Source organism: Micropterus salmoides, unplaced genomic scaffold (assembly GCF_014851395.1).
Source record: "Micropterus salmoides isolate LMB-PRFRI ecotype aquatic unplaced genomic scaffold, ASM1485139v1 Ms_hic_scaffold_17, whole genome shotgun sequence".
NCBI lineage: Eukaryota > Metazoa > Chordata > Actinopteri > Centrarchiformes > Centrarchidae > Micropterus > Micropterus salmoides.
In genome coordinates, this window is record NW_024040817.1 from 26,763,647 (window position 1) to 26,781,225 (window position 17,579).

At 41.0% G+C, this 17,579-nt stretch overlaps 3 protein-coding genes across 3 annotated transcripts; all 3 read left to right on the forward strand.

Annotated features, from left to right (window-relative positions):
* Positions 1–147: 147 nt before the first annotated feature.
* On the forward strand, positions 148–4,168 carry LOC119907288 (gap junction beta-4 protein-like). Its single transcript, XM_038725051.1, has 2 exons — positions 148–3,389; positions 3,550–4,168. The coding sequence occupies exons 1-2, from the start codon at positions 2,854–2,856 to the stop codon at positions 3,836–3,838; spliced, it is 825 nt and encodes a 274-aa protein (XP_038580979.1). The 5' UTR covers positions 148–2,853; the 3' UTR covers positions 3,839–4,168.
* A 514-nt stretch (positions 4,169–4,682) lies between these two features.
* Positions 4,683–6,969, forward strand: LOC119907289 (gap junction beta-3 protein-like). Its single transcript, XM_038725053.1, has one exon. It carries the CDS (start codon positions 5,853–5,855, stop codon positions 6,585–6,587), a length of 735 nt encoding a protein of 244 aa, XP_038580981.1. The 5' UTR covers positions 4,683–5,852; the 3' UTR covers positions 6,588–6,969.
* An 887-nt stretch (positions 6,970–7,856) lies between these two features.
* LOC119906857 lies at positions 7,857–17,513 on the forward strand. Its single transcript, XM_038724289.1, has 6 exons — positions 7,857–7,992; positions 8,838–9,034; positions 10,187–10,246; positions 12,888–13,079; positions 16,670–16,804; positions 16,929–17,513. Exons 1-6 carry the CDS (start codon positions 7,971–7,973, stop codon positions 17,511–17,513), a joined length of 1,191 nt encoding a protein of 396 aa, XP_038580217.1. The 5' UTR covers positions 7,857–7,970.
* The last annotated feature ends 66 nt before the right edge of the window (positions 17,514–17,579 follow it).

Below are 17,579 nucleotides of genomic sequence, written 5' to 3' on the forward strand. Positions count from 1 at the left end.
CTTTCAATTTATGACCCCTCGCCCGATACCACAGTCAAGCTGGCAGGAATTATAATTTTGATTTCCGGTTTTACTGTACCTACAAAAAATACCAAAGCTAAATTTAAACACTGGTGAAAGTGGTGAAAAGTCAAATGAAAGCCAAGGCTATATTTAACAAAATCATTTGGAAATTAAAATACAAACAATGCCCATATGTGTCTCTATTTTACGGCGCATTAGGGGGGACTATTTTTTTTCCCAACAATTAAATTGTTTGTCCCTTTATTTTGTTTAGCTCTAGAACAACTTGTCACTAAATCTGTCCACCTTGACGCAGCACCACCCAACATAAGGGCGTTTGTCTGCAGACACGCTATAAGCTGCCTTTCTCATTTGCAGGCATTTACTGAAGAATTATAAGACAAGGGCACAAAAACAATAATTATAATGATGACAATAATATTAATAATAATGGAAAAAACAACAACAAAATACCTTCAGTTTTCCAATCTAGCAGTCTGTTTTTTGGACCAAACAAATCCCATAGCCCCCACATTGGATGAGATGCTGTGTGATTGCTCAGGAATCCCTCACAATTGTCTCCTTTTCACCAAAACGCAGTGGACATGTCTTGTTGATTGATTGATTGTAATGAAACTACTCATGAAGCAAAATCAATGTAGCTGTCTAAAAACAATTGTTTCCATTAACCATCCAAATCATTCAAAGCTGCGGACTCCTAATTTAAAGGGTTGTTAGTATTGCTGGAACCACTGAGAATCAACATGCAGCACAATGAGGCAGTCTGTGTCTTGAAGCTTTCTTGTTTGAACAAGACACTTGAATTGTATATTTTAGAGAAGAAGAGCTTGCAAGGAAGACTTCCACACACTGTCTAACTTGCAAAAAGTACTGCAAAAAGTGCACTTGGTATTACCCTATCTTGTAAGTCATGTACACAGACAAAACCTATAATCCAACAATAATCCAAACTTGGCTTTATTTCTCAACTCCACACAGCTGGCCAATCACAGCATCAAGTTGGTGTCGAATTTCCAATTACAGAAACATACAGAAATTGTCAATGGCAGCTAACGTTTCCCATTCACATTTTTTCCATCTATGGTGTTGAATAGAAAATGCCTTCTCCCATTACTTTTCAGATGATTTGATGTCACATTTTCCGCCCAGCGCCGCTTGCCAGCTTTCTCCATTTTGCGTTGACAAAGAGAAAAACAATCACCTAGAGTGGGCAGCAGGGGCACTGGATTGGATGGACTTCAGGAATGCAGCCTACTGGAGTGCTATGTAGGCTACTCTAATATATGGCCGGCTTTGCTTTCTTCCCATGTTCTAACAGTAGTCCGAATCTTTTATAAAAAGTGACAGCTCTGTTGTGTGCCAGCCAAAACCTTGGCACATTTTCCTTGTCCCTGCAGCTGCTTGTGGCTTTTCATTCCCTGAAGGGTACTCCTTTATTTTAACATCAAGCCGGGTAATATCATTGTTGATAAGTGAGAGAACCAGCCTTTTAAAGTAAAATGAATTCATTCTGCTTAGCCTCTGAAGTCTACAGTGGGATGAGCATACAACCTGTTTCGACCAGGTGAACGGTACAGCACCTGTTCAAGTGTTTGGAGTTTTGTGATGTTATAGTGCTCCAGTGTTTGAATAGTGTCATGTCTGATGTTTTCTTTGTCCCCAAAGTTTGGCAACATTTCTTAAGTTTAGCTCTGAGGGCTCTGGAGGTTACCTTAGGCCTCCCTCTTTCCAAGGCTGAAGACACAGAAGCCTCATATATCATTGTATTATTGTACCTCGTAGACAGCCTGTTTGCTGGAGAGAGTGAATATCAACTGCTAGGTAATCTAATATACCTAGATTTGATTGTCCAGCTTCACACAGACAGCTACAGGCCAAACCATATACAGTCTATTGTCCAAACCTGTGGGAATACTTAATTCTGGCTGATGTGGTTTTATATATTGTCTTTCCAGATATGATCTGTTTTAGAGATGATGGGCCATGCCGCAGACCCCCTCAATGCTGGACGATGTATAAAAAACTTCATGGAGAAGCAGCACTCTGAGAGTGCAAACTGGACCCCGAAGTTATCGTTGCTCCATCTTAGAAAAAGTAGAATAAATTAGTATAGTAGTAATATGTGCTACATGGAGCTGTGCAGCTGCATCAATGACCTCAAAAAGCCAGTAGTTTTTGACGGTATTGTGTAACGATGGAATTAATATCAATTGTTTGCACAAACAAAATCTTACAGAGCTTTAGAGATTGGTTGATCTTTTTTCCTATCTTTGGACTGAGCCAGGCTAGGTGTTTAACCCTGCTTCCAGTCTTTATGCTAAGCTGTGTTTCCCTGGCTGCAGCTTCATATTTAACAGACAAATATGAGAGTGGTATTGATCAATCTATCTAACCCTCAACAAGAATGTAAATATGGGTATTTCCCAAAATGTCAAACTATTTCTTTAAATGTCTTTTACTGAACATAGAGTCAATTTTAAACAGCACTTGGCTTATGTGTGAATAAGTATCTAGCAAGCTCTCCGCCTCTCTCTGTCTCTGTCCTGATGGTTAATCAAGGTGTTTGCTATTGCCAACTCAACTAGTGACTGTAGCAGAAGAATGAGTCTGTGTTTGCTTTGTTCAGTTTTCTTCCCTCCCCTTCAACCTGTGCCAAGAAGGCAGCAGTAAGTAGTACTATATGAAAGAGCCTCTGTACCTGATTTGCTCAGTTCAGTTTGTGTCCGAGTCATCTGTATTTGAGCACTCAGCAGAGTGTGTGCTACATTTTCGGGTATTTGTGGCCTCTTTTTCTTCAAGGTGGTCCAACCTAACATCTGAAGTAACACCATGAACTGGGCCTTCCTTGAGGGCCTCCTCAGCGGGGTGAACAAATACTCCACAGCGTTCGGTCGCATCTGGCTCGCCATCGTTTTCATCTTCCGGCTCTTGGTCTTCCTGGTGGCTTGCGAGAAGGTCTGGGGTGACGAGCAAAAGGACTTTGATTGCAACACCCGGCAGCCTGGTTGTCACAATGTCTGCTACGACCACTACTTCCCCATCTCCTACACCCGACTCTGGGCTCTGCAGCTGATCTTTGTCACCTGCCCGTCCCTTCTTGTGACGCTCCACGTGTCCTACCGAAAAGAACGTGAGCGCAAACATCAACTGAAGCACGGGGGAAACTGTACCCCTCTGTACGATGACACAGGGAAGAAGCGAGGGGGTCTTTGGTGGACCTACTTTTTTAGCCTGCTGTTTAAGATAACGGTGGATGCTGTGTTTGTCTTCCTGCTGTTCTACATCTACGAGGCCACTTTCTTCCCACCGTTGGTGAAATGCAACGAAGAGCCATGTCCCAATGTGGTGGACTGCTACATTGCCAGGTAAGGGTACCTCCAAAGTTTCTAAATTGTTGCTGGAATTTCAATGGCTGAACTTGGCCCCTGACCTCCACTTGTAAAGCTAATTTCGCTAAAGGAATCAATGAATCAATCAATTCATCTTACACTGTCTGTCTGATCTTTGATCATGTTTTCTCTTTAGGCCCACAGAGAAGAAAATATTCACCATCTTCATGGTGGTAACCAGCTTTGTGTGCATCTTCCTCTCTCTTTGCGAGATCTGCTACCTGTGTGGGAAGAGGTTCTGGGAGTGCTGCAGAGGAAGACCTCGATATGCTAGAGAAAGCTCCTTCATGATGACCAGAACTCCTCTGACTGGGAAGCAGAACTCGGTGTACAAAGAGCCTGTCCTGGAGAAGGCCAGCGTGGTTGACAATGGAGAAGTCGGCAAAGAGAGTTCAGCCCCAGCGTACAGCATAGCAGTCTCCTGAGAGACACGCATCATGTTAATGAGTTTGAGACTAGAACTAGAAAGTATAAACTATGTTAGGTGGCTTTTGTACTGTTGAACGATGAGTGGTTTTTAAGAAAATGTTGTTTACAGACATCATGTCTTCTTTAAAAATATCAAAATGATGTAACGTTTTTGTCCCTTAATATTGTTAAGCTGACCATCTGTGTATTCTTTTTAGAGGCTTGTGATCTAAAATAACCGATATACACTAAAGTTGATTTACTGCATTTTGACTATTTATATGATTATTTGTTACATGAGATTATTTTGTTATCTATATGGCCACAAAATAAAATTGCTTTACTGAGTTGCGAGTGTATTTGTTTAACACAAACTGGATCTGAGCACACATATTGTCAAATATTTAACAGAGAAATAAAGAGTTGGGTTTTCTAAAATGAAATCCTATGAAATTTGCTTTACCACATATTCCTCTTTTATCCCAGTAAGAAACGTTTTGGAAATCGTACATGTAGTTAATAAACTGATTACCTGCATATCATTCAGGTCATTCATTTCAAACGAGAGGCAAACATCTTTAAGGAGCCATCAACATGCAAGGTAGACACAAATTGGTGCAGTGGTATAGAGTAAATTAGACCAATAGAGATTTAAATGGTGGATGAAAACATGTTCAAAAATAATCAGTAAAACCACAACATGACGTGACAAAGCGTCACAGGTAAAAAAAAATTATCTATGCATGTTTACTGATGGGAGTAGCATTATTGACAAAAGTTGATACAATCACCACACCTACACTAAGTTTCAGACCGCCTCAATGACACTTAACCACATCCTGCATTCCTTCAAAAGTCAGAGAGTAGATATGTAAAGAAAATTATCATAAAACTGTGTGTAGTAATAAGGCAGGGGCTGCAGCACAGTCGTACCTGAGAAAATTAACAGGCAAACTTTTTTATATCTGATTTTGCGATATCACAGCCCCATATCTCAGGTGCATTTTAGTGTCATTGGTTCCAGCGTTCTTGCACAAACAAATGTTAGGTGGTGGCCCTGTTTAATCCTGATTAATCAAAGGCTACAAAAGGCGCAGTTGCCTAATGGAGCTGATACCAAGTCACCCTTTAAGGATAGTGGGGATCAGAGTAGACAACATGAGGTGTGCTGAGGTGTCTTTTCCTGGTCTTTCTTGGGTTTGTGCTGTATTCACCAGCTTCAGTGAGGGAACCCCATCACAATACAAGTGCCTTAGTAAAAGTGAGTTAAAGATAAATTGATGCTGACAAGGAGTGGTTGGAGATTTTAAGGTCAATTCTGGGTGGATTCTGGGTGGACGCCAAAAGTGGCCACACCTCCAGATTATGACGAAGAGCTGATTCTTGAACACAGTCAATATCAGAAACCTACTTCAGGAAAGAGGTTTCCCAAAACCTGCTGAACGTATTCGCAAAGTCTTTTTCCCAGACGGGACACGATGGACTGAGTGGTAGACCTGTTTTCTTATGGTAAGCCAAGACATTTTTGTCATGATTGTGCAATTGTATATCTTCATATTCTGTTTTAAGACTTCCTGCAAAGCAAAATCCAGTACATGTCAATTAAGGTTAGAACTCAATGTGGATTATAACTTTTGGCAGGCAGGATGAGAGAACATTTTACCAACTCAAGTGTACAAGGCTCAAACCAAGTGTTCCTCTGCACCATGGAAGGTTCTATGGGTTAAACAATTGTTACATCAGTTATTAAAGGCATCTTTCTTGGGTCAAACTTGATGTTTGAGAGGGAATTAAGGTTTCAGAAAAATATACAGTGAATCGTTTGGAACAGATTACAGAATATTTTACTAAATCTAAGCTGATTTTATATATATTATTATTTCACTCTTTAAAGACCATGTATTTCTTTGTATAACTCCATCTTTGTCTCTTTATTGTGTTCTAGTTCCCCAGTTTTTAAAGTCCCCCCTACATTGCGACACAGACTTCTGAAGACTCACAGGTCAAAAGAAGCCAATCAAAGCTGATCTCATGGATTGGAAGTTTCTCCAGGGTCTTCTCAGTGGGGTCAACAAGTACTCCACTGCCTTCGGACGTATCTGGCTATCAGTGGTCTTCGTCTTCCGGGTGCTGGTCTTTGTGGTGGCCGCCGAGCGGGTCTGGAGCGACGACCAGGGACACTTCGACTGCAACACCCGCCAGCCGGGTTGCACCAACATCTGCTACGATTACTACTTCCCCGTCTCCCACATTCGCCTCTGGGCTCTCCAGCTCATCTTCGTCACCTGCCCTACCTTCATGGTGGTGCTGCATGTGGCGTACAGGCAAGAGAGAGAACGCAAGTACCAAGTCAAGCATGGCGGCGAGGGCACTCACCTGTACGATAACCCAGGCCAAAAGCATGGCGGCCTGTGGTGGACTTACCTCATGAGCCTCTTCATGAAGACCGCCTTTGAGATCACTTTTCTGTACTTGCTCCACTACATCTACGACAGCTTCAAGCTTCCCAGGAAGGTCCAGTGTGATGTCAAACCCTGTCCTAATTTGGTGGACTGCTACATATCCCGGCCCACCGAGAAGACCGTTTTCACCTACTTCATGGTGGGGGCGTCCGTCGTGTGTGTGGTGCTCAACATCTGTGAGATTTTCTATCTGATTGCTTCCCGGATGGTGAATCTCAAACATCGAGGCAGCATCCACACCTTGTCTAGAAAGGTCCATCCTGAGGCGGACTGTGATGGCTGCAAGTCGTCTCTTAGATCATAGTAGTGAATTACCTGTGTAGAGAATCAATATTTCTATGCCTCTTATTGCCTCTAATTGATTTACAATAGGATGATCCTTTTTCCATTTGTCGATATTTTAAAAAGCAATTTTATATCTAATTTTATATGTAATATAAATATATTTTATTTTGACACAAACAATCCTGTGCTTTATAATGATATTATAATTGTTTTTTTCTCCACAAATTTAATAAATATTTCAGCACCAAAAGAAAGTTGAATGATTTTGGCTGCCATACATCATGAAGTAATTGATCATTAAGAACTGAAGGACTGCTCACATTTGTTTTTGACAGCATTTTTTGTATTCCCTAAAAAAGATTGTCAAAGCACTGATAATAAAGATTTTCTTTTTCAAACCACCGCAAATGCACGTTCATGTACCTCCTGTTTTAATGCGTTAATGGTGCAAGTTCTCCACCTGGTGGCGCTAAAGGTATACTACATGTGGGGGATGAGAAGCCTTCATGGAAATGATTCCTCCCAGAGTTCAATTATTTTGTGATTATGTATTATTTCTACTGCGCGTTCACGTGGAATCATATAGAGAAACCTGTCAAGCACATCTGTTGTATTTGTTTTACTATTATAATACTTCAATATGTTCACAGCTGCGGGATAAGAATATATTATATTAGATATTCAGAATTGTATCATAAAGGCGGAGTGCACCCTGGACAGGTCGCCAGTCTATCTATAGGCAGACAACCACTCACACCTAAGGACAATTTTAGAGACACTAATTAACCTAGCCTGGAAGGGAACCCACGCGGACACGGGGAGAACATGCATACTCCTCACAGAAAGGCCGGGGCAACCGGGGTTTGAACCCACGACCTTCTTGCTGTGAGGCGACAGTGCTAACCACTAGCAACTTTGATTTCAAAATAAAAGCATTTAAGGTAAAAAATAAAATAAAATAAAATAAACAACAACAACAAAATAACTGCTGGAGTGTACGTAAGGAGCATTCTGGGAGATGAGAACATATTTTAAATAATAAATCACACAACATAATATTTACTTGGGTAATTGCCTTCAATTACTTCAACAATTGCACTGTTCATTTCCATTTTCCTAACTTTCCTAACTCACTGCTTGCAATTGCCTGAGGAAATGTATTTACTCTGGGCTTATGAAACTCTTCAAAAAGCCACCCTGATAAACTGACAGGTACAGTATGTTCATCCAACGTATTACACTGTCAGCGATAGATGCTTAAATACGGTTTTATTTTGAAGAATTTGAGCGGCAGTGTCAGTTTCTGTGTGTGTTGCTGACCGACTGCAGGGTGCTGCAGAGAAGAGGGGTCACGCCGATAAACTCAACCCGCAAGACTGCGTCAGTTTAGACGGGTGGTGACATGACAGAGATGGTCGGCGCAGGTAATGAATACACCTGAGAAGTTTGTTTAAATGTTGTCAACTGCAGACATTTGTTTGTTTAAATCTTTAGGAGCGTTTGTTTGGGTGTGGTAGAGGCGTGACACAACAGTCTGGAGTTGATGAACTCCAGAGTTGCAGTGCTTTCCTAAAAGACACTTGTAAGTTACCAAAGTGATGAGTACTGGTCCTGGTATTTTTACACTGGTTTACCTTTGAAATAAAACTGCAAATTGAAATAAGTAGCCTACTGCTCATCTTTTTTGAATACTCATCCTTTGGCCCACGTGGTTAAATTAGGCTATCTGAGGCTGAACAGTGTGAATGCTATGTTCAAATGGATGTGCCCTAGGTTACATACACACACAAATACTGGAATTGTAACTCTACTAATTAATCTAATTTTCAGTCAGTTTTCCTGGAGTTTGTTACTTTCCAGGTGGCATTTCATATGCTAGGTGTTTTGTAAAGGTCTGGTTTTAGGGTTAAATGAAAAAGTTTACCATCACGGGAAATCCTAAATAATAAGCCATTGCTGTTTTATTTTGGCAGCACTTGTTGATTTAGCATATTTATCCTTTCACTCCAGCTTTGGCTTTATTTAAATTAATGTCAAATTTAGTTTAATTCTTCTTTTTGTTCTCCAGGTAACTCAAACACACTTACAGTGTACCAGTCAGAACAGCCTGCACTGTAGTTATGTGTTTAGCAGCTAATCATTAATACAAGTGACTTCTCCCTGCTGTGGTTTTGACCTGGCTCTTGTGTCTCTGATCAATACATTGTGGATGATGTGAGGCAACTCTCTGTTTTTGTATTGCCTGCCGCATTAACCCTCTCCTCCTCAGGACTGTGTTGTGCCAGCCTGGAGGAGCCCAACGCCTTGATGAAGATGGGTCTGAGCGTGGTCCTCATCGGTCATGTTAACTTCCTGTTGGGAGCGCTGGTGCACGGCGTGGTGCTCAGACACATCAACCTCCACATGCAGGCCCAGGCCATGGAGTACGCCATCACCAATGTGGTCGCTCTAACGTCCGGTCTTGTAGTGAGTGCATGGGGATGATTCATACTGATCCTAGAGCAGTTCTCCAATATCAAGAAGGGATTTTGGTGACATCTCTGGGAACATTAAGGCGTATAAGGGGATTTTACAACTTGTTTCACACATTATTTCCATTAGATTTAGAGAAAACTGACAAACCATAAAGGAAAAGTATTTTCATTTTAGCTCCCTCTTTTCAGACTTTGTGATGTCAAGTTGTGGGATTATCCATCAGAGCTGTGCTTGCACTGTGCAAACTAGTGTTGTAGTCAAGACCGCCCAAACCGAGACCAAGTCAAGACCAAGACCAGAGTTTATCAAGACCGAGACAAGACCAAGACTTTTAGGGCTGAGACCAAGTCGAGACCAAGACCAGTTCCCCACATTACATGACACACAACAAAATGTGGAACGAGATCATAGGTACTTCTCAAACTGATCTGAAAGATTCGCATTCCCATTAACACCCACACACAAACACTAAGAGCTGAAATCAACGTAAGCATCTTTATTCAAAAGATTCGCAGGGAGGGGGGACAGTCGTTAACGGTAACAACACATTTTTAATCAAAGTTAGGAGGTTAACTAATAAATCAGACAATGCAAAAGCATTCCCAAAGTTATGGTTTTGACTGGTCTTGAAATAAAATCCCGAGTCCTCAATGTCCGAGACCAAGACAAGACCAAGACCGTCAAAGAGTGGTCTTAAGACTGGTCTCGAGACAAAGGTGCCTAGAATTCATAAAGTACAGTAGAAAGTTACTTTGTGATTGTGCAATAATTTTTAGTGCTTTGAAAACCTTTTTGTAAAAATAACATGCGCTTAAGTGTATGATTAAAATAGTTCCTCATAGCCCCTTTAAAATCATGTTGGAAAATGTTAAATCCTGCAAATGATTCTCAGTCCAACAAATCACAGGAGGCTTCATTATGATTACTTTTAAAACCACTTTCCTGAACAAAGAACCCTTGAAGTAAATTGGCCTTTAGCTGTAAAATTAAAGGGCCATTGGGTGATACTTTTTTTCCCCCAAGGCTTCACAAAAACAACTTTCAGAACAAACAAAGGCGCTTAAACACACATTTGAAATGCTTGTAGTGATCGCACAAATGGTGTTAAATGTTCTTTACGTCTCCTGTGTCTTGTCTCTGCAGGGAATTGTTGCTGGCATTCTGGCTATTATCCTGTCTAAAAACAAGAAGAGTATAGCTATGGTCAGTATCAGTATCACTACTGCTACTACTAGTTTTTTTATTTTATTTGAATGTTCTTAAAAAGTGATAAACATTAAAAAACAGACAGGAATCTATGTACAGTACATTCTGACAGAGCTGTCAGTCCTTTCCCCTGATGTTTTCTCTCTTTTCATTGATCCTCCCACTTTGCCAGATCAGTATTTTCAAAGCACTCTCTGCTCATTTTGATCTGTCTGCCTGTACTACACATATACTTGCTTTCTCTTTGATATTTTCCAGCTTTCACACTGAATTCTCAGCTTTAGTCTCTTGTCTTTCTAGTCAGGTGGACATTAATAAACCCCTTTGAGCTCCTGCATGTTGCCTCAAGTGTCTGAATGCAAACCCGCCAGAGATTGAGTAGTTGCTGTTTTGTTCCCTCTCTCCAGTCGTGCAGCACAGCTTCTCCTCTCTGTTTATTCAATCAGCTGTCAGGCTGTTCAGACGGGGCTGACGAGGCAGCGAGCTGAACTGAATGACTAAGGTCAAGCAAACCTGCTGTGATAAACTGCCCCCCGTTTCCTGTGTCAGTGAGAGCAACCATGAACTGGGCAAGGCATCGGTTTTACTCCTCATCAGTCTTATTCATTCATTCATTCATTCAGGATGAATGTAATCTCAACACTCCCATTTTATTGTTAACACAGTCCCTTAGCACATGTGCTGGCTCCTACAGCCTTTTATCTCCCAGACAAATTTCCACAATATTCTATTGTTCTTATCAAGTTTCGACTTCACCCCTCAACTTCACAAAGTGATTTTAAAGGTCTAGAGACTTTCTGTGGCTATGTCTCACCTTCTGTTAACTTGGTAAAGGTGCACTGTTGTGCAGACTATGTGTGTTATTGCACAAAGCTGATAGCTGTAGTTTCTAATGCTTCTTACTGGGAGTTTTGATAAGGCTGGCACCATTTTATAGTTTTTCTTATAATCACCAAATCTCATTAGGGAGTTAGTCCATCTCCAATACTTTTAGACATCTCTATCTTACCTGTGACATTCTGCCTCAAGCCTGTTTGTTCTCATTGGAGTTGTAAAAGGGTCGCGAACATATAGTTAAAAATAACATTTAAAGGCTCAGTAATGTCCTTTAAACAGATGGACACAAGTTTCTATCAAACATCACTCATACGAGAATGAAAAGTGTTATTGTTGGGGTCTATTGTCAGCAGATCTGCAAAATCTGGAGCCTTAAAAAGTATTTACATGCCACTCAGTGCAGTTTATTGATGTGTTTTTAATAATTTTTTTTGGGCATGATAATGGAGCTCTGTGGCAAGGAGGAATACGATATATCAGGCTTTGTATACAGACACAGTACGTAATAGGGCTGCAACTAAAGATTATTTTCATTATATATTAATCTGTAGTTTATTTTTGATTAATTGTTTTGTTTTTTTGTTAAAACAGTAGTGAAATGTTTTGCTTGGAAAACGACTGATTCTCAATCCAGACAAGAGACCAATAAAATAAAATAGACCGGTCAAAATTGATGCAGCAGGGGCCAAAAAATCCTGACATCATCCCTAGTATGGCAGTTGATAAGAGGATAAGACCCTCCCTGCCTGGCAGATTCTCACATATTTCAAACTCCACACCCCAAGTTCACAACACAGGCTTTTTGCTAAAACTTTTAAGTCTCAAGCCCAAACCATAATAACCCTGGTGACATCATTAGGATTACTGTTTCACAGGCTGAGTAGTAATCCTGATGACAAATAAGCTGATCTTTACGTGTAAGTCAGTGGAGTGCCAGATTATGGTCTGTGTAAAAACATTTTGTAAATAAGTTCCAATTAAAGAAATACTAATAAATTAAAATAAAGCAATAGATGTCAAAAACAGGCGAAACAGAAAAAACAAACTAATAAAGCCAAATAATCTGTGGCACATTTGGGTGACTGATGCTATCATTATGTAGCAGGACTAAGAAATTTGATTTGTAAAACCACATTTTAAATGACATGCAAAATCCCCATAGCCCTGGATAGACCTAGTGATGAACAGTTCAGAGGGTCAGACACATTGCGACCCCTGTTGGTCAATTTTTGTAAGTATAGTTTTTGATGGAATGTCGTCTATTTATATTCTACTGTTCTTAACTGCCTATTTACGCTGCCCGTTGCGTGAACGAGGATAAACTAAGCCCAGATAGAATACAGAGTTGTGATAGAATACAGAGTTCCTCCAAATAAAAGCTAATTGTGTGAAACATAACTACAGATAATAGGAAACACCATTTTAAAGTCTATAATGAAATAAAGTTAAATTAAGCCACAATCAAAAACATGTATGAAATTAATACTTTAACTGTACATATTACTTCATTTATTTCAATTCAATCAACCTTTTTTTTTTCTTACCTGTGAACATACTTTTATTTACCTTTTTCCCATTTCTGTTCATTTGCTTCTATAGCTCATGTTGTAAATGCTGCCTTAAATCTGCTGTAACTGCTCTGTTTGTGGAAATAGTGTTTTTCTTTGCTGTCCCTTTTTATCTATGTACTGCTGCAGATGCCCCAGTTTCCCAATTGGGAGCTTTAATGCTTCATTTTATCAGCCATCAAGTTTCTGGTTCCTGATTGTTTCGCTTGTCTTCCCATCTGTTTCTTCCCCAGATGTGGTCACTGTTCACAGTCGGCCTGGCCGCCGCTCTCATGGCAGCAGCTTCAGCCATTGGACTCACCGTGTCTGTGGCGAGGGCCGTCATTCACGGCAGGCAGAGCCTCCTGACTCACTGCCAATTCCCCGATGCCACTGGCCACTTCAACATCACCAACGAGTGTCCTTTTGACCCCACGCGTATCTATGTGAGTGTATTAGTTCGTACGACAGAGGCTGAGATCAAGGCATGAACTGTGACCTTTTCTGCAGTGGCTGGCTCTTTGTTGGAGAAGGAGGGAGTGTGAGGCTGGGTGTCTTGTCTATTCCGTCACTCAGTCAGTCACATTCTGCAGCCGGTGGGCTGGTGGCAGAAGCGCTGACCCGACCCTGTCGGTCCACTTCAGGCTCTGTCCTGTCCCAGTGAGCTATAGATGGATTGTCAGGCCTGCTCAGCCTCACCGCTGTAGCCACACATCAGCACGACTTTGGCATTTTACCACAGCTAGTAGTCTACAATTTGCCAGTTAAGTGACTTTAGTCTTAAGCTGGATTTATGCTTGACACGAGGGGTTAATGGCATCCCCGCTGTAGATACATACAGGTTACAGCTGTTTACATTTTTTCATTCACTTTGTGATACAGAGCGACGGTGGGAAGGTTTGACTTCTCTCATTGTTGAATCGCTGCGTTTACAGTACATTCTGTCATGCACTGGGAGCCAGACTATCAAAAAAGCCTACACTGATAAATAGGTAGCACTTCACTTTAATTTCACTTTATTTAGAATTTATAAGTGTGAAACCTTTTTAATAAATTGTTCATAATGCGTTATAATGTAGTTAAGCAGATATACGTGTTTATCAATGTATTTGTCATGCCTTCAGAAGTGAAGGCTGCTGTATAAACAAATAAATGCAATATAGAAGAAAACCGAGTCAAACAGAGAAGAAAACATGTCATAGCAGACATTATAATAGTTGACTGTACATTAATAACCCTAAAAATATTATTGTATCTGCTTACAACTTTATTATAGTGTGCAATGAACCATTTGTTAATTTAAATGTTTGTACACTGCTTATAAATGCTAAATGGGGAGACTAAATATTTTAGGTATTTGTGGTTACTTCAAGTGTCTGTCGGTTCATTGCAGTTTAGCATGCTGTGGTGGGTAATATGTGCAACTTGTATTTACATTAAAGCTGCGCGTGGAGAGGCTATGGTGAAGTTACGGAAGCTATGCACGTAGCCGCCATAGCTACACAGGATGAGTGTAGAAATAACAAATGCATGGAAGTGTATATAGCAAAAAATGAGGTGGTAGATTTTAGGGGTGGGAGAAATAATCGATTCTTAGATGCATCGCGATTCGGGCGTGGAAGATTATGAATCGATTAACAAATGTCTAAAAATCAATTATTTAAATGTTAATTGATAACGAAATGTTGACGGAACGCAAAAGGTGGAACTTGCGGAAATGCAGCGCCTGGATAACCTGTGGAGCGCACACAACAGAGATACCAGTGTTCCTCTGTATTCGCCACCACTGCAGAACCACCCTACTAAAATCTCACCATCATTAATATCAGGGCGCTAGTTATGATTTTAACTCGCACACTGTGAGCATGGTGACACTCGATGCTCGGCACCTGTGTGAGGCTGAGCGAGTGAGAGAGCGTGAGCGGCAGAACGTGACGGTGAAAGTTAGCGGAGAAAAATATTAGCCGTAAGTTTCAGTCCGTTAATAAAAGTCTGTAGTTTTTAGGAAAAATTAAGGATGTTAGTGCTAGCTAACATCTCCCCTGCTCTCTGTCCCCCCACACCAGACCCTGATAACTGGTTGTTAATGAAATGAGGGACCATGGAGCTGAGGTTAATAAAGTAAGTTAAGGATGCAAACTAGTACTTTTAAGCTAATAAACTAGGAGATGTTTCTTTTGGATTTTAATGCGCAAATTAAATGCTTAGTAATTATCCAGGGATCCTGTTTAGAAAAAATGGTGCATCGATAATCATTTTATAATCGAATCGCAGCCCTCTGAATCGTAATCAAATCGAATTGTGAGGTGCCCAGAGATTCCCACCCCTAGTACATTTACCTGTTGTGTGCTGCAGTTCATCTCAGTTGTCCTTAAAAATCACTTAATCAAATAGCCCTCACGCTAATTTAGCAGTTATGTGTGAGTATGTAACTACAGTGACTTGCCATGCTAGCTTTAGCTCGTGTGCAGTTAAAAAGGTGGTATTATGGTTTTTGGCTTTTTCCCTCTCCTTTATTGAGTTATATATATTTTTTGTGCATGTACTAGGTTTGCAAAGTGAAAAAGTCCAGCCCAAAGGGAGTTCCCATCTCCCACAGAAAGCTCTGCTCTGAACCGCTGTGATGTAGAGACAGAGCTCAGTTAAAACTTTATGGATGAAAGATACATTTGTTACAGATTAATAACTCACCACTCTGAAACTGTTGCTCCAGTCTATGTTACCAAGCTGGTCGGCAACATGTACAGCTGAACCGAAGCCGTGTTTACTGGCTTCTCACTGACTCGCCCTTCTCTGCTTCTGATTGGCTTGTAGTCCTTAAAGGAACTGCGCATGTGCAACTCCCAACAAAGATCATGTAGAGGCAAGATGTATCCCTCCATAGCTAAAACGAAGCTTTCAACACACAGGGTAAAAAGAGGAGCTGCAGCAATGTGCAGTATTAAAGAAATGTGTTTTTTGAAAATTACACCATGTAAACCTGTTCTGGTACAACCCCTGAATAGGATTTGGAACCTGAAAATGAGCAAAATACTACCTCTTTAACAGCTATGATTTGCTGTCCAAGTACTGAAGTAACCAGCTTAACATTAGTTACGATAATTTCTGTTAATTACTACTTTGACCAAAGTTTCATAGTTTTGGCATCATTCCTGTCAATAATAACACTCATAGTCACTGAGTTAATTGATATGATCTGGAAACTTGGCAATCTGTACAAACTTGTTAAGGAAAGAAAAAGAGCTGAAAATGGGGAAGACAATTAGTCAGGCAATCAGACAAACCCCCAGGATAGCCAAACGTATTTGTAAGAGAAAATTAAGGAAAATGGTAAAACTTACTCCCAGGCTGTTCATTTTTCTAAAAAAATTAGGAAAAAATGAGGATTATTGATACCATTTTGGGCATGTCCATTGTTGGTTTTATCTCCCAATAAAGATGTAAAATAGAGATTTATCTTTTAATCAGAAACTTCCTAATCAGAATCAGTATAGAGGTAACTAACTTTGCTGTTGTTTACTGAGACTGCAGACCATGTTGTTCACTCAGTGGCCTATTAGCAAGGGACCTCCAGAATGGCTGCCGGAGGGTGCATTACATCACCTGAAAGCGTGTTTTGGACTTGGATATTCATAGTTGCTTGGAGGCAGTAATGATGGTTATGCAAGGTTTATTTTTATGTGTTTCCTGCATATTTCATCGTGAAGTCCAAAGAAAGCTCTAAACTTCGAATTACAAACTTTCATTCTCTTTGTAGTCTAACTAAAAAGCCAGCACTTTTTCTCTTTGAATTCCCTCTGTGCAAATTTACTTTGATACATTCTGCTCTGCATATTTTATTCACAACGCTGACTCTCCTGTGCAAACCATACCCAGACCCACTGCTGTGTTTTTGCATCGCTCTACAGCCATCTGAGAAAAATAAGGTTCTGCATCACATCATTACCCACTTTGTGAAACTGCTCTTGCCTCAAATTGTGTTCTTTATGGTCTAGCAGGTTGTTTCTACTAACACCACTCCTCTATCCCTCTCCAGAGTACCACTCTGATCCTTTGGGTGCCCCTTATAGTGACTTGTGTCATCCAGATGGTGTTTTCCGCCCGGTGCTTTGCAGTATGCATTTCATTCCTGGGTCTCTCTTCCTGCCCTAATGGGAAGATTGGCAGAGCGGTGAGATTTCGACTCAAACATACTTTGTGCTGCTTTAAAAATGGAATTCTTTAGTGTATATACAATATACAATATATTACAATTGGATTAAAAACAGTCTGATGATTCCTCTGTGTTTTTGTAGATCAATGTGGTGAGGCCAAAGGAGGACTGTGCGCCCTCTCACTACGCTGAACCTCCAACACGCTATGCTGAACCTCCAACACGCTATGCTGAACCTCCAACACGCTATGCTGAACCTCCAAGACGCTATGCTGAACCTCCAACACGCTATGCTGAACCTCCAAGACGCTATGCTGAACCTCCAAGACGCTATGCTGAACCTCCAAGACGCTATGCTGAACCTCCAAGACGCTATGCTGAACCTCCAAGACGCTATGCTGAACCTCCAAGACGCTATGCTGAACCTCCAAGACGCTATGCTAAACCTCCAACACGCTATGCTGAACCTCCAACACGCAACACTGAACCTCCAACACGCAACACTGAACCTCCAAGACATCAGTGCCAACTTCCTCCCCCTCCAAAACATCTTCCTCAGTGGTATCGTAGTCTTCCTCCCTCAGAGAGGCAGCCTACTCACCAGGCGAGCAGAGAAAGGTCAGACAGAGAAGGGCAAGAAACAAGGGTTGGCAGCCAGCAAAGGGCACTGGAGCAACATCAGCTGCTGGAGAGGGGAACGATGGAAAGGTCCAGCTTCTGGATTTAGCAGTTTTTGACATGCCAGAGCTTCTTGAAGACCAAACACCGTGAGGGTATATACTCTAGTTCAAGC

Coding starts and splice junctions, on each gene's coding strand:
- LOC119906857 (XM_038724289.1), top strand. CDS start 7,971: ATGACAGAGATGGTCGGCGCAG. Junction 7,993..8,837: donor GACAGAGATGGTCGGCGCAG/GTAATGAATACA, acceptor TCTCCTCCTCAG/GACTGTGTTGTGCCAGCCTG. Junction 16,805..16,928: donor ATGGGAAGATTGGCAGAGCG/GTGAGATTTCGA, acceptor GTGTTTTTGTAG/ATCAATGTGGTGAGGCCAAA.
- LOC119907289 (XM_038725053.1), top strand. CDS start 5,853: ATGGATTGGAAGTTTCTCCAGGGTCTTCTCAGTGGGGTCAACAAGTAC.
- LOC119907288 (XM_038725051.1), top strand. CDS start 2,854: ATGAACTGGGCCTTCCTTGAGGGCCTCCTCAGCGGGGTGAACAAATAC. Junction 3,390..3,549: donor GTGGACTGCTACATTGCCAG/GTAAGGGTACCT, acceptor TTTTCTCTTTAG/GCCCACAGAGAAGAAAATAT.